Consider the following 19898-nt stretch of genomic DNA (forward strand, 5'->3'; position numbering starts at 1 on the left):
GAAGACGTCAGATAACGTGAGTCAGATACAGCTTCTCTCTCTCTGTCTCTTTGGTTGCTAATTTCATCTCTGATGGTTAAATGTCTCTGTGGCTGTTGTGTGAATTTATCTCCTTAACAAGAATGCAGCAGAGATGATATAATGTGTTGTGGGTAGTTTACTTGTTGAAGTTACAGTGAGCTGTCTGGACTCACTCATTCATTTGGAATTGATCCAGTTTTTAATTGAGTGGTTGTTCAGTCACCTGTTGATGTTGTGTGATTAGTGAATGAGTGTGCAGGAGGTCTGGTTACTTGCTTCAATTCGTTTCTTCAGTTGGTTTTTAAGCTGGGTCGTATATTGAGTAATAAGCTTAATGTAAAAAGAATAACAAGTGTTAGCATGTCAGCTTTGTAGACTATATTTTGTATGTGGTGCATATAGATAAGAGTGTGTAAGTCATGTATTTGATACATGCATTAATACTTTCTGATGTGAACCTTCACTTTTAGATCTGTGAATATTTTTAGTGTTCAGTCTTTCTAGTATTCAGCACTGATCTGAACCTGTATCACATTATAAGCTTTGTGGTACTTTATATATTTCTGTATACTAAGAAAATACATAGGAAACACATGTAAATCATGTGATATGTTGTCTGTTTTTGATGAGAATATAAATCTGTTATCACAATAGAACAATACGATAAATTTGAATTTAACTTTATTGGTAAAATGACACATCCTGAACCACTGCACGGCTAAAATGAGCACTTCTTCTTATGTATATGCTAAATGTCTTTAAAGAAGCAGCCTTTTCACCCCTCAGGGGTTTTTGTTTTTGAAAGCAAATTGTTTTACCCCTCCGATTTCATCAGGTGAGGGACAATGATATAGTTTGATGCGGTTTGTTGTAAGATTCCATGTCCGTTTTCCTCCTGTCCTCGCCAATTTTTTGAGTCACCAGCCGCCACTGATATAAACAGGTATCACTCATGTGAAAACAAATTCCTCTAGTGCCAAACAACCAAAGAGAAAGCAAGAGCAAGCCGTGTTACTGTTATACCAACATGGCACCCGTCCCTGCTTCCTCTCAGTGTGACTGTGTCCTGCTTGAAAAGCCAGCAGGTGAAAGAGAGATGAAGCGACCTCAGCGGGGCTCCTTTCGGACAGCCGTATCGCAGGACATGGCGTGAATGGAAGCCAAACGGTCAGCTATGATGCTGTGCCAGAAACTAACTACAGACAGGATCTTTTCACACAGCTCTGTACACAGCACAGCGCTGAGGAGGATTCAACAGACACCAACTGGTAACCACGCTCAGAAGATCATCCGTTAAAAAGCATATTTGGATGTTCAGTTCATCAAGATTTTCAAAAGGTCCTTTCGGAAATTGTGTACTAAAAAAAAATCTGCCTGTCAAACACTTTAGCAGCTCACCAGATGGGGCTTAAAGAAATGTAGGAGTGAATGTGATCAAATACACACACCTTGCATCATTTATTTGGTCACACCATAAAAAGTATCTCAGCAAGGAATGTCAGTTTTGCTAACGTCAACATGCAGCTGCATAATGTTGCATCTTGTTGGAAATGTGCTTTGGGACATTTGTGACAGCACAGTTGAGCTCAAGATATGATGTTCTGGTTCTTACTGTATGATGTATTTTTATTTTATTTTATATTTTGTGAGATATTTGTAAAAATGCACATAGCGTGCACATAGCTGGAATTATTTTGCAGTAAAATTTCAGGTTTGTAAATGATGACGCTCATGTATAATTTAAGGTGCCCCTAAAGTGAACACTACAATTTATAATTTGAATGTTTTATTTAGCTGTTATTCAAGTCATTTTATAAATGACTATCAAAGATCTATCTCCCTTTCTCTCTCCCACACACATACCTTCAGTATGAATCACCAGGCACACGGATTTAACAGGATATAGAGTGAAATTACAGTCGTCAAGGACAGCACAGTTTCAGTTTAATGACCTTCACATCTGGCCTAAAGTAGTCTCTGCATATGTTCAAGTGTGTGCATGTTCTATATAGAGGTAGTATGCATATGTCTAAATGTCACTCCACTGTGAGACATGTCCACCGACTGTGCCAACCTCACAATTTATGTAATGTGAGTCTAAACTCTTGGTGAACAGCGGTCTATGTGGCCACCTGTGGCAGTGAAGGGATGATGGTTCATTTTAAAATGTAGTCAGTAATCAGTAGCACATGAAACGAAGAGTCATAAATTGTGCAAAATAAAATTAACCAGACAACCCCTTATTAGGTCCCTCCCTTGCTTTCAACCGCAAGTGACAACTGAGCAAAATCCATCCGAATCTAATCCACTGATATACTGCGACAGACTGAAGACTGAGCTTTCATGTTCAAAGTCAGAAAACTGACTCATAATTTCAGCTACAGTATGCTAACATTAGCCACCATAAGCTACAGGTCATGCCAGACCAAGTAAGACTGCAGCAACTAAACCCTTTATGAATTCAACTTGATTTTTAAGAGGAAGAATGTATTTCTTATTTGAAAAGTTGAATATTCTCAATTTAATCATAGATTATTTGGTACAACCACTTTCCCTAACTCTAAGCCTAACCCTAATTCACCCTAACCCATATCATGAGCCATGAGCAGGTACTGTCGAAAGAAATAATTTTAGAAATGTTGGCACTTGACATCAAAAAACATTGTCTTTTAACCCACGGTTTTTGCAGAATCATCCAATATTAACATGTGACATGCCATGGAGCTGCAAGATCACTGATCAAGCAGTGTGTAGGTGCCTCCATGTGATGTCAAACAACTAATGTATCTTTAAAATAAATGGACTTTTACATAAGTAAAATGTAAGTTTATCTGACCACTAGTTTTGAGTAATTTGCTAAATTATATCTTGTCCTACAGATGTATTCAACACTTAGAATGGCTATGTATCACCAAATTTCTAATCATAGTCATAGTCCAGGTTCTGATCGTAGGTCTCTGATTTTATTTACATACTTATATTTGTTTATTTGTTTTAAACATTTTTCTCAGTTAATTCATCATTTCTTTTTTTTTTCTTCTTTCCTTCTTTTTCCTTTTTGTCCTCATTTCTTTCCTGTTTTCATCCTCACAAACTGACATCTGCAGCACTCCCCTCCTTCCTATCTACTAATTGAACTGATGGCTCATTGATTGCACCTGTGCCTTGTATATGTAAGTGACCTGGAGCCTTTGATTAAAGGCTTGCCATTGATTTTGATTTCACTTGTGCACTATGCAAAAAAAGAAAAACACTTTTATCTAAGGCTTCTTTACCCACTCACATCTGCTGTTTCATCCACTTGAAATGGATGAAACGAACCTTGACTTGCTTTTTCAATTCCATCCTAGTCAGATGCAACATTCATGAGACCATTGCTTGCCAGCCCAGAAAACAATGAAGCATGACCTTATTAGAAATCCAGTTGAATGGAAATAACAAATTGACTGTGGCAATTTATCTGTCAGGGTTCCCTCGCAGAACTGGGCCATGCAGTCGATGGATTGGCCCATTACTTTCTATAAGTGTAAGCTACTGAGAAAGGCCGCGTGTGTGGGTGTTGATGTGTGTCTGAACATGTGTGCAGCATGCCTGTGCATTTCCGCTCCGGGGGGCAGATCAGTATATGTCATGGTTGGTTGAACAGTGCCCTCCTGTCACAATGCTACAGTAGTTGCACTCATGAATGAACGCACACTGCCCCCTTACAGTAGCTCTTCCACAGTAACATACACCAGCCTTGTTTGTCATAGTTTAGTCATATACTTTTAGGACAGATTGTTCACATCAGATTTTTTGCCATTTTTTTTAAGTTTCTGTGACATTTGTCTTTGTTGTCCAAATCATCTTGACTCATCATCATTATATCATATTTGTATTTTTGTGGCATTTTGAGCCCTTTTCCATCCAAGCAGCACTTTAATGGACGCAGTTCAGCAAGTTCACTTCAATTTTAGTACAATTGATCTAATATCTTAGTTTTCCACAGAAGCAGTGGATGACTAAAATCTCCAGGCAACACTTATTATCTCCAACAATGAGGTTTTTTTTTTTTATTTTTTAGACCACTTTCTTGTCCTTTTTTCTTTTAAGTTATCAGTAGATCTTAAAAACCACAATGGATGACAGATTTCAATGAAATTTGGTAGAAAAGTAAGCCAAAGGAGAAGGATAAAGTGATCAGATTTTGTTCAGAGCCAAGGGTATTTACAAAAGGCTTTGAACATTTTCTCATGAACTACAGCACTTAGTTGAATAAAAGAAAACTGGCGTATTTCCCTAGTTTTCTATGCAAATCCAGCTTTTCATAATAATTTCTGTTGACTTCACAGGATAGTGCAGCCTTGGTGGAGGTTTGTGCTCTGGGGTGGAATATGTGATTGAAAACTTTTCATTTGTTGAACTTTGTTTTGATAGTCATCAATCTATTGTCCATGGGAATGAACTTCATGTAGTTGTGGGTGAATATATGGTTTTCGACTGCTTTGTTTATTTTCTCAGACAAGTAAATTCAGGTCAGCAACCTTTCTCCGGTTTCCTAACATTTCTATCTTCAGGCCAGTTTTTGGACCGCATGAAGCAACACATGAGAATGAACCAACTGTTCCTGCTAATGAGGACCTTGTGGGTACAAATTCCTTTCAGGACGTGTGTGTGTGTGTGTGTGTTTCTGCATCTGTAGGCAAAAGAAAGATCATCGTGCATGCGCTGCTTAAACTGTTGCTCATAAAACAAACATGCACTACCTCATATGCCCCTCTCAAATGTGATAAAACGAACTGAAATCCACATTTTGTTTACTGACATGCATGAATACTTAGCTCCCTCCAGGAGTGGGACTGAACTGCGCTGGCAATTACAAGTGTCTCTGTGTGGATGAGTTTGTGCAAAACTATTTGTGCATGTGTATTTTTCTGGCAAATTGTCTTTTAGTTTGGCCAACTGGATAACGCTACTCCAGGCCAAGTCATTAGCCACTGAAATAAAGCAGCTTTGTTCTGTTGTCATGGTCCACAAAATTCTATTTAAAACCAGGCTCCTTTCCAGAAAACGACAAAAATGGGACAAAAGGAAACAGAAGAAGCGCACTCAAGGGCGAATTCACAAAAGCATTGCGTGGCTTTTGCGACCGCGAAACCTGCACAAATAAGACAAAAAGAAACCATGTAATTCACAAGGCATCCGCAAAGTAGTGGAGTTCTCCTTGGCCTTCACTCATAAAGCCCTTCTAGGTTTAGTGTGCGACGTATGGTACATGTTGAAACCATGACTCCAGATTGTTCCCGGTCAGCCTTTAGCTCTTTGGACGTGTTTTTTTCCACAGTTTGTACCAACTTTCGAAGACTTCTCTCAGCGATTTTCCTCTTCCCCTGACGTCCAGGGAGGTTCTTGACAGTTGTATACTTCTTACAGTTTGTTCTGATTACTTAGGCACTACCTTCGAAACTAAAGGCTATTTATGCAAAACTCTACACACTAACCACAAAATCTTACACCAAACCCGCAAAACCTTATACATCTCTTGCAAAAGCAAACAATTCTTGCAAAACTCCTCATTTTGTTTTTGCATCTATACAGTACACACAAACCATAATTTGAATAAGCACACGAAGCACCAACTATGCTCTGATAGTATAAATGAAAAACACTTGTGGCTTTTGCTTTTTCTCTATGCAGGGCATAGCAGTTTGCAATTAAGTTTTGTCATACATGTAGTAAAAACACATACACAAAGGTATCCAAATGTGTAAAGCAAAAAAAATTAGGTTAAACGTCGCCTTTATGTGTCCGGCCATATTGTAAGACTTCATCTACATCACATGCAATGTTGTCTTGAGCCAGGCAGTATGGAAAGTATCTCCTCGAGTGCTGTAGCAAGGCCAAGCATGACTCGCTATCCAATATTGGCCTCCATTGTTGTCCAAACCAAATGTTTACCTGCGGCCTATTTATAGTGCTCAAGTCCTGATTTGTAAGTGAACTCATTATTCTAAAAGTGTTTTCACATGCGTTGATGTGGAAAGGCAATCGGCAAAATAGTGTAGCGATCTAGAGAGTGTTTACAGTTTTGCTAGAAGTGTGTTAATAAATTACAAAGTGGGTGTAAAGCAGAGAACATGCATTCAGTTTTGGCACACTTGGTAAATGCATTGGCTACAAGTGTTAATGGTTTCAGAGATCGTGCTTCAAGAATCACTGTTAGTGTTTAAGCATTCTAAAAAAAAAAAAAAAAAACCTGCAACAACATTGCGCGCTGTTGAAACAGGAAACCAAGGTCTTTGGAAATGGCCTTGTACGCTGTAGAGGTCTTGTGTTTGGTGATAATAGCACTTTTCATGCTCTCAGACAGCTCCCTTGTTTTCACCATTGTGAAAAAGTGTTTTGTTAAGTGTTAAAGTCATCATTCATTGGCTAATTCAAGACATGTGGGCACTGACAGTTTGGTATTGTTTCATCATTTGCTGCTCTGTACCAAACACAAGTGTCTATAGACCACAGCTGTTTCACTAGATTCATTTTTTCAGGAGATATTCTACATGATGTAGTTATGTAAATGTCATGGTTGCCAATAATGGTGACCAGAACTGTATTTAAATTAGGTAATATGCATACATTTGGCTTAAAATTGGCCCCTTTCTATGCAAATGAGCCTTGTTGCACAAACAGTCCAATTCACAAAGACCAGCATGAAATTATTAGCATCTTCAGAGAGTTGGTGGTGACTGAAGCACATTTATAAGGATTCTGACTCCCAGACTTTCCAGTGATCATGGCAGCAGTGATTGTAGTCAGGCGAAGGCATCATGTGGGCGTGCTGGTTTAAATTCCTTGCCTGAAGTTTTGAGGAATGCCTCTGCACCTCGTTGGTCGCAGTCTGAAATTTTAACATCGTCCTGCATACTGTGTTCTTGGCGCAAAGGCAACATCATATTTTGCATAATTGCAATCAGGTGCAAAACAAGGGCAAACTGCACTCACCTGCAAAACTTTATGGGCGTGTTTGCACTGTGAATTGGACCTTTAGATGGGGCAGATAGCGGTTGCAAGTGGTGCTATCAGCAGCCACAATCTGTTCTTTGTGAATTCGCCCCTCAGAGCACAGTGTCTGAAGCAAGCTGCCTCCACGCCGTCACAATTAATCAGAAGCTCCTCAAGGAAAACATGACATGCTCCTTTCAAACATCAGTACACAGCAAAACCTTTGATTTGTGTTGTGACAGATGGACCCTAGAACGAGAGTTGCATTTCCTCTGCATTCCTCTGAGGTATAACTGACAAAGCGAAGAAAAATACAACTAATGAAAAGGTCCCCAGGTTACTTTAGTGGATAGGAAAGTGTGGATCTGATTGTGAGATGCAAGAAAAGATTCCAATTACCTTCTGGGCAAGAACTCCTGATAACCTGCTGGGGAGAGAATAGAATTAAAGATAAACGCTCAAAACTGGAGGCCCTAAATCTTAAAGTGTTTCTTTAGAAATTCCCATTGTCACTGAGAAATTGACTTTATTCTCACTATCCCCCAAGTCGATTAGGAGGAATGAGAGAAAGCATATTGCACATTGTGTCTATTTCAATCATTAGCTCACTCCATCAGTCAGTCACACACACACACACACACTCTCAAGTCTCTTTTCCATCACACACAGAGGTAGACACCCAGTGCTAATCCATTACCTTTTCCAATGTGTCTAATGGTCTGCTAGCAGTTAATTTCACTTCTCTGAGAGTCTGTAAGGTGATTTAACATGCTATCAGGCTGGGCTGAAGAGAAACCAAAAGCCATGAAATCTTTTAATCTCTTCTTGTTTCATTCCTATTTCCTTTACTCTCTTTCGCAAAAACCATTAACATTCCCACTGCTCTCATATTATTCCTTTTCTTAAAGTTTGCTTTGCTCAGACTCACCTTCTAAAAGTAGTTTGTGTAATTTCACTTAGTATCAGTTGTGGTTTGGCTGATATGCAATGAAGAAAGAGAAAAAATGTGTTTGTTTGGCTTTTATGGAACCGCTTCAAAAAGCTATCTGAGGCTCTTGGCTGACCTCTAGTGGCACAATTTGGAAGTTACACCTAATATTCTGAAAATCCTGCAAAGAATTCAGTTTTCTGAGCTGCAAAATATTCCAGATGGGTTTTTTTCCCCCAGCATTACAGCCACATTTAATGAAAGACAATTGCTCAAGAAATGAGTAAGATATTCCATTTAGCTGCCAAAACATCAAGGAAACACAAATATTAATTGAGTTAATTGTGTGTACAGCTACAGTAGGTCTTGGCTTGCAATTTCTGGAGTTCCCCTGCAGGAATGTGACATCATTTTTCCACGAGGAGCGCTAATATTTGGCATTTCAATGATAGTCATGGAAAATGCCACCCGGAGCACGACTACATAATTTCCTGTGAATGCCGAGCTGGCTCAAGATCCGTTGACTTGTGATCGTATTTGCATCAGCTTCATGCTTATCAAACCATTGGGTGGTGGTTTATTAGCGTGCACCTTTTTTAGTTAAGGGGTTAAAGAGAGGAAAAAGCATAACAGAACAGTCAGACTTATTGACTTGCTTTGGCTTTAGCCCTGCGTATACTTTTCTGTCTTTTTCAGAGATGACTCATCTGACCATCTGACATTTTCCATTGCACACTAGAACACTGCTTCTATTGTTTGAACCACTTCGCTCACAGACATGTATTTTTCAGGTATAATAAGGGGTTTACACACTATAGCCCAACCACTGCACCGCACTCCGACAAATTTTTGAAGGTGACACTTTGAAACTGTCTGCTCACGCCTCACTTTGACATTTACAGTCGAGTGACTCAGAGCTGCTTTTTTTTTTTTTTTTTTTTTCTCCTGTCCTTGCATCTCCAGCCTGAAGCACAGCCGTCAGGGTTAAGGGCTATGAAGATGACATCTTTCGCTCAGACTTCCAGGCTCACGTTGCATTAGTCACTGTTCTGCTGGCTGGTTGAGAACCCTTCATGGTTGCATCTCCTCTTCTGTCTTCTAACTCCTAACTATAAGCACTCAGTGTGTCACTTTCATTTCCTCTTGAAGCTGAAAGCTGCCAAAACAAGAAACTCAAGATTTTCAACACTCAATGGTTCTTTAAATGTATTAGTTTTGTGTGTCACCTCAGTTTGGACTAGAAAATTGAATTTGCATGCAAAAGGTTTTAATTTAAAAAAAAAAAAGATCTCTGTAGTTTCATAATGTTACTGAAGCAAACGTGATTAGTGCACTGTGTGCATATGTGAGTGAGCAAGAGAGCTCTGTGAGTCCTTGAGAGCACCGCTAAGGCAAAAATTACACTGCAGTGACCGCACAAACAACAGTGGTAAGCCACCCACCAGCAAAACATTTCCCAGCAGTCTCTGAACCCTTTTTTGCTTTGCAGACAGACACACCCAGTGCATGTTGTAATGTCTTGCTCTCTCGGGATATTACTGTGTACCTAACTGATGACCTTTTTGATCTTTAAAAAGCAAAGGTATACAATTTATGCCCTTGTAGAAAATATAACCATGCTACATGACTGGAAAGATTTCCAGAGACCCAGAGGACTCAAAATACTTACATACTAGAAAGCTTTCCTACCGTTGAGATAATGATTGGCATTTCCTTCTCCCACCGAAGATAAATGACTGACACTTTTTTTTATTAAAGAAGAATGAGCGAAAGCACATTGTGTATATAAGATGTACTACTTTTGAAAGTCAGCAATGATATGATCCTACACCACATCCTTTGACCCGGTGATCAAAGTGTGCTGTCTTTTTCAAATACGCTTGTGCAGCTTTGACAACTCAGTAGCTAGATAGCATTACAGTCTGAGGCTGTGGCAGAAGTCAAGATGTGATCTGAGTGATGTTGAGCATTGTGTGAGAGATGATGGGCAGATTTCTTCCAGGATTTCAGAGTATCTCATGAGGATACTTGGCTATCAACAGCATTATAAGGAACTTTTATACTGTAGTACCTCTCCATGAAACCTTTTTCACAGCAGGAAAATCAGGCGCAATTAATAACATTAACGGTGACAGCATCTCATTTAATTCCACTGCACTCATATTGTGCATGCTGGCTTCCTGAACAGAGACATTGTTAATGTTATTAGTTCCACCTGTGCTTTTCCTGTTAGGTGACGCCCTAGGCCAGATAGGAAAAGACAAGCACAGAAGAAGCACTTAAATCTGCACTACATGAAAATGTATATCAAAGTAAAAGAGACAAGTTTCCGCTAGTTAAATACTGTACTATAAAAACATCATGCTATGGTTTAGTTCACTATGACATACTGCACTGTAACATTAGGGAATTATATATTATACTAAGACATACTGTACTATCACATTACCATGACTATGACATATTATACTATGACCTTTGTTTTATATGCCATAATGTGCTATGACACACTACTTTTATGTTTCCAAACAGGGTCTGCCCTTTTGCCAAAGCATTCAGTCCAACAGCAGGCGTAAACTTGATCATATTTAATTCCATCGTAGCATATTGATGACACGCAGTACAAAAAGCAAATACCAGATATTCCATTACAACTTGGACCCAGTAAACCCCACCAAAAAACATCAACAAAAAAACACCATAGCACTAAGTTTCTTTTAGTTTCATAGTGAATTCAACAAGACAAACATGATCTTGTTTTGGGGAGACAAAGCTAGGACCATTAGGATTATTGTTCTTTTTTTTTTTTTCTTTTTTCGTCTTGAATAAAAATTGTTATAATGTATTTATATATTACAACACTCAGAACAGGAAAAAAAACAAAGCAATACAAAAAAAAATTCACAAAATATGAAACTTGAGCAACGCATGGAGAAACAACTTTTAAGAGCAAGACCTATGGCACGTTTATTTCCTCACACTGATTTACATATTTTCACAAAAAGGTGCTTATAACCGCAAGCTTTGATGCTAAATTGAGCACAGATGGATCCCATGGAAACGATGCACTGTGGGAAGCAGCAACATGCTAATGCACATGGTCTGGCAATAGATGGCGCCAGAACCTTACCACAATCCTTCTGATTCTTGCACTTTGTGAGTCTTTCTCTTCCATTGTCTCCTCAACGTCACATCCAAGCAAATCAAAGACAACATGAGAATATGTCAAATTATTTATAGTGTGTCTCCAGAGTTAATGCTGAAGTGGCTTCAAATGAGCAAATATTACACCATAACTTGAGAAAATGTGAAATATTTGCCAGCAAATACCCACTTGACTGTGACATTTGAGCCAGGTTTGTCGTGGGTGCAGGTACTACAAAATTATAGATATTCAAAATGTTATTTCTACCCAAATTAGTAACAACAATGGATTCGAAAGTATTGATTAAAAAAAAATATGAGAAAACTTCCTCTTTCAGCACCTCAATAGAATTCCTATCATTTTAATGTTTCTTCAAGCCTCTCACACATGTAATGTGTTTGCACAAATATTCAGTCTAGCATGAGAGGTGCAGCATAAGAAAACTGATCAGTCATTCATGTAAATGTTAACTTGAGCCTTGAATGTGTGAAATTAAGTTCCAGACATTTCCAAATCTGTTCATGTTTTCACCAGATGCATGTCAAATCATATTTTCCAAAAAATTGTGAATGTTTTAAAATTTGTTTGGGAACAAATTGATGAAATTTTCTATGTTGAATATTTGTAATGAGAGCAAACATCTACTAAATCAAATGAGGGTACATCACCGTTCTTCATATTCAATAAATTCTTCACATCTGGCCTTTAAGATATGATTTGAAAAGGCTAAAAAAGTATTTGAAAATACTTCAATGAGGTGTCTGGATCGTATGTATGAATACTTTTTGTTACATGGTAATTTAACACAACTGGATGAAATGAACACAACTGCACTATAAATATTCTTAAGTAAAAAAAAAAAGAGACTTTGGCACATTGTTCCTGCAGTGCAGCAGGTGGCAAGAGCACATTTAAGCAAATTTACAGCCGCGTGCTTTATAATTAGATCTAATAAGTGAAGCATTTTACATTCACAGCAGTCTGATAAACACCAACATCTAGACTGCCTGTTTTAAAGGGTTGACTTACTTTTAGGTAGATTGGCAATTTATATACTTTACATGTCAATTTACATATATATATGTATATATATATTTATGTATGGTTGTCAACAGTTTGTGTATATATACAGTCAAACGTAATCTGACCTTGAAAAGTAATCCAACATTTGATCATTTTTGACACGTAGCTCTGTGGCTGAACTACATTAGAAGTACACACACAAAATTCTACATTTAGCAGCAACTAATGCGTACATCTTAGTGTCTGTATGGTGAATTTTTATTTAAAAATGTAAAAAAAAAAAAAAAAAAAAAAATTGAAATGAAAATATAATAAACTAAAGAAACAAATATTTTCCTATTGTTTTCCATTGAGATATGAAGACTGAACTTAATCAGAATATAAAATATGGTCATGGTAACATTCTGTAGAGTTGTGAGAGGAGAGGGTTTGTTTTTTTTGTTTTTTTGGGGTTTTTTTTTTTTGAGGTATTTCTGGTGGGCATTTTTCAATGCTCCCAACTCTTTATGGACGAAACATAAGGGCTAGGAACAGAAGCAACGTCCGTACAAAACAAGAAATACTAGTGGCTCTTGGATGTAAAAGTCTGTATAAGGCAGCAGCTGCACACGTAAACAACAACGCCAAGGCGCTAAGATGCAGGAGAAGTACAGGAGGAAAAGAAGAAATTCATGGATGAATGGATGAAATGCAAGCTGAGAGAAAATATACCAGGTAAAATGAGGATAAGGTGTGATTGTCAGTGGGGAGGGGGTTTGATCATGCCATTGACTGGCTAGCAGAGCAGAATCTCTTTAGTTACCGAGATAAAGCTGGAGTTCATGGTCTAAGCTCACACCAGAGTTTCAGGCAGTGTGTCAGCATTGTCTGAGGACAGCAGTTGCCAGATCTGCCACCGGTCCCGCTGCCAGTCCTGCCACTCGGGGCTATGCGGCACCATTTGCGCCTCTGTTGGTGGGACAGAGTTATTCTGCGCCGTTGTCGGCCTCCCTTGCTGCAGAGGGGGCCGCTGGGCCGTAGCGAGCTGAGGTGAACTTTGTGAACTAGCCAGTCGATGATGAGCGTTATAAGGGGGAGGAGAGCGGCCGTCGGTGAGCGCAGCGGGGCCGCCGTCGCCAGTGTTCGCCCCGCCTTGAGGTCTGGAGGTCGGGTTAACTCCGAGTCCGCTCGCTCGCTGGAGGCCCTGCGTGCTGTTGAGGTGTGACGTCACAGAGGGGTTGATGTTTATCTGCAGGCGCGGTCGCCCCGTGTCTGTGCCTACATGAGGGCTGGTACACACTCTGGTTACCGGCGGGTGGGGTCTGCACTCAGCGATGCCAGGCACCGCCTGAGTCCGTTGTGGCGTCGGCTGCTGCCTGCCATCGCCATGGAGTCCGTCGAGACCCTCCTGTGAGCTGCGGGAGCTTCCCTCTGACATGTTGCCATAGGAACCTAGAAACAGAACATCAACTGCTGTACATCAGTGGAATTAATTATAGTTTAATGAATGACAAGGAATACACACATCACTTAATAGTAGCTGCTTGGAAGGCCTTCTTGCATTTTAATGAAAAGATGGGGAAATAATGAAAATATGGAGAAATAAAGAAATAATAATAAAATAAATTTTTAAAAAAATGTATTATTTTTTGTTCCTCTTTCATGCAAGTTAAATTTTACTACAACATCATATTTAAGTGTGCTGGATTAAATAATTTGGTAATTATGCAAAAGTCAGAGCTCTCAAACATCCACAGCATAATTTTTACATTTTATGAATAAAGTGATGCATAATCACTAAACTACTGCAGCTGTTCAGTTCTAAGTACCGCTGTTTTTATGTCCTCCCAGCTGGCATCACAGGTGTACATTAGTAGCTATTAGCTGGCTTAAAATGAATAAAAATCAGCAGGAATTTGGTTTCTGATTACTAGAAATGAAGATCACAGAAGCTACTGTGTTTTCAAAGGCCTAGGTAGTCAGTGCTGGTTCTTAATCTTTGGTGTCCTGCAGGTTTCTGTTCCTCCCTGATAGTTAAAAACTAACACCAGGTGTCAGGCACACGCTGCTCTGGATCATTAACCACTACGAACAAAATGTGCAGAGGACCAGAGTGAAACGGTTTACCTGTGTATGGTTGGTCCTTGAGTGCTGGTTTCAGAGTAGTGTGCCACGTCCCCCAAATGTTAGCATGCTCCTCTGATATAGAGTCTGAAGGAAGCAAAATACTCAGTTACACAGTTGACAAAAGCACATGTAACATGAACAGACTTGCTTCTTAATATTTCTTCTGCATGCCCAGCAAAAAAACTTAAATTTTAGAAAACGCCAAGATTGAAAATGAAAAGCCAAACATTAGAGAAATTGCACCTTTTGCAGCCCAGGTGTCAGCTCCAGGCTCTCTGCTCCAGCCGGCCACCTGCCCCACCAGAGTGTACTGTTCTGGGACACGGAAGAGCTGCTCGCTCCCCAGGCTCTCTGGTTCTCCTCTGCGTTCACTCAGGACCGGGGAGTTGTTGTCATACGGGGACACCTCGCCACTGGACACCTTGTTTGAGTCACTGGAGGAGCGGCGTTCGCTCAGGGTGAAAGGCTCCTCTGACTGCAACATGTCAGGACTCCTGCGGGGGGAAAAAATGAGGATGAAAGAGAGAAAGATAGAAGGAAACTGAAACAGAAGACCACATGCTGTGTGTGTAACTCACTGTGAGGCTTTTCTCCTCAGAAGGTAGTCCACCACGTCTGGGTCAGTCTCCAGAAGACTCATCAAAACCTCATTTTGCAAGTCAGGTGGCACCTAAAATATATATTTTTAAAAAAAACAACTTTAAAACCTGGAAATGCACAAATCATTTGCCCTCAGTTAGCATTGTTCTTTCAGACAATAGTCAGGCAGCAATGCTTATTTTTATCCCTATATTAACATCAATTGCAATCAGCTGACAGTGAGACAATTAAATGTACTTGATTTCTAGTAAATAAAACCCCACCTGTTCCATCTAATAAAACAAGAATCCAGCCTGGCTTTTATCAAACATGAATCATATTTACCATTCCCTTCTCATTCATCCAGATTTTATTAAAAGCTTTCACTCTAGCCCTTTTTTTCCTGGCTTCCTGCTTCTTCAATGGCCCAGTGTGAATAGAAAGGGGAGAAACAATGAGAAAGTTCAATCTCTATATTGTTTTCCCTTTTACCTTCATTTCCAGTGCTTCTGTTAATCTGATCTCCAGGTGATTAGCTGAATTTTTGCTCATCGAATATTGCAGATTACACGTGTAATGTAGAACCCTGCTCCAAACTTTCTCCAAATGATTCCTATCTTCAGATGCTTTTGAAAGTGAAAAATTGCCAGATCTTTAATAGATTCCGACTTAAGCAGGTTATGAAACAACTTTCAGATGTCATTCACAGAACTTTAGCTGCTGTCCAGTTGTTTTTACTCACCGAGACCGAGCAAGTCAGTCCCGATTCACTATATGTGATTAATAGGTCTTCACTGGCTTACTGAAGGAATGTAAGCCTCAGGGGAGCAGCAGTAGCAGATTACAAAACATTACGGTTTAAGGTTTCGGACCTGAAATGACCTGAACCGCCTGTCTGCACAGTTTGAGAATCCTGGACAAGAGAAAGGAACAAAGCAACTGATGAGGCAGTAATCCATGTGAAATCATGACCTCTTCTGACACCGCATCAAAGATTTCATGTCAGAATTTCCTGCTTTTATTTAGGAAAGAACAAGTTCAAGTGTCTGGGTGAAAAGTTCTTGATGTTGTTGTCAGCTAACTGGCAATACTTTACTTTCTAGTCGTATTTAATCACAAGAGAATTCAGGTGTGATCCTGAGCAAAGCTTGGCTGCAAATATAGGCAATACGTAACAAACCATTCACTCCCTCGTCTACAAAAACACTCCTCATCCATCTGTCATCTTTTACTCTCTTTGTTTGCTTTCTTACTTTCCTCCTTTTGCACTCGCTAAACCAGGCAGAACTTTGTTATCACTAACTAACACACAACCATTGTCTGCTAAGCCAAGAGGGGATTGTCTTACTTTAAGTCTACACAGGAATGTGAGACGGAGAGCGTGCATCAGTTAATGTGGGACTTGCATGTGTGTTTAGTGGGCAGAAGAATGAAAGAAGGAAGTAAAGAGGAGAGTTCTAAGCACACACACACACACACGCAAGCTCAATGACTGACCATGAAGAGGGTTTGGTTGCTGGCGATCATCCTCTGCAGCACGGCGATGACGGCCGTGCTCTCCTCTGCCCTGGCTGAGCTCTGGACGCTGAACTCCTTGTCTGAGCTCTTCTGCTTGTGGAGAAGGTTGGGGCCGAAGATGGTGGCTAGGTTCAAAGATGTCATCTTGTTCCCTGTGATCTGTTAAGAGGGGGAAGACAGTTTGGATCCAAAGACACGGAAGCACAGGCCTCTGCTATTACAAGTGGGGTGAAGAGGGTGGTGAAATAAATATGTCCTCAGAGACATTTTTTCTCTTCCCTCAATGCTATTTTTCTCTCCACTTTCTACTCCAGTTCCCTCTTACATCCTCCATCTATCTTTCATGTTGATTTTCTCACCTCTCTCTTCATCCTTCTGTATCTTTTGATACATCCTTCTGTCATGTCCCCCCTCTAAGTGTTTTGTCACTTTGAGCAAAAGATGGATGGGATGGCATTATGGGTTTGTTAACACTAATAATGTTGAAGTACATGACAGCTGCCTCTCTTTCTACAAGGGTCGGTGTACATCCTGTGACACAATTATCAGCTAATGTTACAAGCTCTTCAAAGCTTTGACAGTTTTTTTAGTCAGAAATTAATTTCCCTGCATCTTCCCAAGTTTCCTCCCTTTCCACTCCCAGTCCCAAAGGAGAGATGGGAACCACAAGCGGCCAAAAAGTATTGATATGTTGTTCCCAGACAAGTGTGAAACACTCTGACTTCCTGTCACGATCTCAGATACAGATACTGTAGCCATGGAGTCATGAAGGGGAAAAAACAAAAACAAACGCAACAATTTTTGAGAGTCCATTCTGATGTAGTCTCATTGAAACAACAAAAAACACTCTTCCATCTTTGCAGATAGTGCAGTAATGCCAAAACACACTGTCTCTGTTCTCACGCATAGACACAAACAACCGACGCAGCGCACATCCACAGACACACACACACACACACACACTCCCTTGCAGAAATGCAAAGTGGCCAGATTTATACCCACGCACATGCACAGACACTAAGGCAGAAACTCTCTCTCCTGACACACATATAAATGAGTGCATGGTTTTGGGAATGAAGAAGGCTAAAGGGAGTGTGGGACTTGGAGAGAACAGAGCATAACATCATTTGAACCATGCAGAGTCTTGATCAGAGCTAATGATGTCACTCCCTCGTTTCCTACTTTTACTCCCCTCATGTACAATTCAGACGGTAATATTATTCAGATATTTGTAGTGACATTTAGGGACAGAATGTTTTTTTTAAGATCATTTGTCACTAGAGGTCCCACAACTAAAGCTTGTTAAAAGAAATAGCGGTTCCAATTCGTGTAAAATTGCATACAGGGTTTCGTAAACTTGACATTAGTGACATTACTGTATTTTCTGGAATTTCTTTAATCTCTTAGGACAATGGTTTCTGGCCTTTTTGGCTGGTAACTCGTTAAAACAAAGCAATGTCTACTTAGGTTGCATGTAAGTTGGGAGCAGTTAAACCAAAGATATAATATAATATTGTATATGTAACATTAAAATTGCCCTTAAAAGGAACAAAGGTCCTTAGCCCAACCACGAAAAACAAAGTACACACAAGTACACAGACTTTTGGCTATTTGGTGTATCTTGCCACCCCTTGAAGGGGGATCACGACCCCCCTGATGGGAACAGTGTCTTGTGGGTTCCCTAGCGTATATACCTACTGTATTATATTCCAATGTTGACACATAGTTTCATTGTGATTATTTCTTTTAGATTACAATCTTTCTGAGCAGCACCACAGAACATTTTCCACCGAAATACTCTCATGCAAGCTCCCTGTTGCTTGAGAAAGGTAGAAGACATTTACTTTGCTCAGATTTCCCCAGTTAAGGTGAGAATTTGTTCTCTGGCTTTAAGACTAGTGGTTTGCCGAATGTCACTGCAGTCCTCTGGCATGCAAATATGGAGTAAATGCAGCCATTCAGATGCCGAAAGATGTGAAAGCTGTTTAGCAATCTTACATCAGCGCTCGTGCAGTTTCAGTGCCTGACAGGCACAGATATATATGTGTACATACCAACCAAACAAACTGATTCTTATCACTACTTTGGTAATTTCCTCCCAATGAGGTGGAAAAGCAAGGCAAACAAAATGCTATTAGCTGCGTCTACAAGCTGTACAGACTCCATTCCTGCATTTGAGTGTTTACAAAGGATTTTGGATATTTTTATATCACTTAATTCATTGACTTGCTGAAAGATTTTCTGAGGAATTTTCATGTTTGGGAAATAGTGCATACCTCCTGTCCGTCTTTGTCCTGCCGGTCATGGGCATGGTTGGTCACGGTGGACAGGAACTCAAGTAGGCGGTGGAGAGTGTCACTGTTGCATGCTGGGAGCAGGTAGACCAGTAGCTGAGTGACATTCTGCTGCTCATCTGGGTCTAACACTGCAACAGAGATTAGCATGGATTAGGTGAGAGAGAAAAGATGGAGACGAAAAGAGAACTTTTGTCTGACTCTCGGCATTAAAGATGAAGCAGTCTTTTGTGATGGTTAGGAAGTCTTGCCTTCAGCAACATGAGAGGAGAAAGATGGATCAAGGTCAGGCAGAGAGGGGGGAAAAAAAGGGACAATGGAGCTTACATGTGGTGTTTATGAAAGCAGTGTAGAGCTCCTTGGTGAGTAGTGGGTCGGGCATGTCCCTGAGGAACTCCTTCAGCAGAGCAGCCACATCATGAACGCTGTGTTCCTCGTCCAGCTGGACTTCGACACCACGATCAAACTCCTCACGTAGCTGAAGGAGCGACAAAAAGAAAGAGAGGGCAAAGGGGAAGAAGGGGATTCAGAAACATCCTTCGCACAGAACAATGGACATTATATTCTAAGTTGCACACACACCCACACATACTGACTTCCTGTGGGTCTTCCAAGTGACCTGGTAGACTTTCTTTTCAAACTAGTCTTACCAGTATGGATCTTAATCTCTGCGATCTGCCCTTTGGATGACTTCCAGAGAATTAGAAAGTCTATTGTCAGCCAGGATGATAGATACACATACTGTGGGTCATCGGGTACAGCTCATTCGCTCGTTTATCACATTGCACATTACAGTATCAGTAAATGTATGTGATTAATTCTTATTTCACAGTAAGCTGACAATTGCGGTGAATGTATAAATGTTGACGCTGGAGAGAATCAACACAGACTAGCAGAGCATGCAAAATGGATATTTACACTTGCCACAAGTGATATACAGATGTGTGAATACAAACCATTTAATTAAGTTTATAATAAAGAAACGGCGTTATAAACATACAGAGATAGAGTGGTCAGACTAACCACAATTAACACCTTCTTGTTTTATTTATTGGAGCCAATTTCAAGAGTATCTGAGTGGTAAATTGTTGACTTTTAACAAGTAGTTTAGTCTATTTTAACACGTACAAATGACAAGTTTCCACAAAGTGTTATTTCCTGCAGTGCTACAGGAACAGTCTGAAATGGCATTGTTGTTACAAAGCGGTTTGTCTGAAGATGTCATATTGTCAAGAAACATTTTACTGTTGACTAACCACAATCAGAGCATGTATGAAAATATGTGAACTTCCTGTCAAAGAAGTTT

At 39.9% G+C, this 19898-nt stretch overlaps 1 protein-coding gene across 2 annotated transcripts in view; it reads right to left on the reverse strand.

The window, feature by feature from the left end:
- Nucleotides 1-10500: 10500 nt before the first annotated feature.
- LOC122976302 (rho GTPase-activating protein 6-like) overlaps nucleotides 10501-19898 on the reverse strand; it is an 81400-nt gene continuing 72002 nt past the window's right edge. For both annotated transcript variants that reach the window (XM_044344705.1, XM_044344706.1), the window contains exons 8-14: nucleotides 18920-19070; nucleotides 18575-18723; nucleotides 16278-16457; nucleotides 14780-14871; nucleotides 14445-14695; nucleotides 14202-14285; nucleotides 10501-13526 (exon numbers count right to left, since the gene is read on the reverse strand). In XM_044344705.1, the coding sequence (XP_044200640.1) occupies nucleotides 12928-13526; nucleotides 14202-14285; nucleotides 14445-14695; nucleotides 14780-14871; nucleotides 16278-16457; nucleotides 18575-18723; nucleotides 18920-19070 (1506 nt within the window). In that variant the 3' untranslated portion in view covers nucleotides 10501-12927. The remainder of the gene's footprint in view (nucleotides 13527-14201; nucleotides 14286-14444; nucleotides 14696-14779; nucleotides 14872-16277; nucleotides 16458-18574; nucleotides 18724-18919; nucleotides 19071-19898) is intronic.

This window comes from Thunnus albacares, chromosome 24, assembly GCF_914725855.1.
Source record: "Thunnus albacares chromosome 24, fThuAlb1.1, whole genome shotgun sequence".
Classification (NCBI taxonomy): Eukaryota; Metazoa; Chordata; class Actinopteri; order Scombriformes; family Scombridae; genus Thunnus; species Thunnus albacares.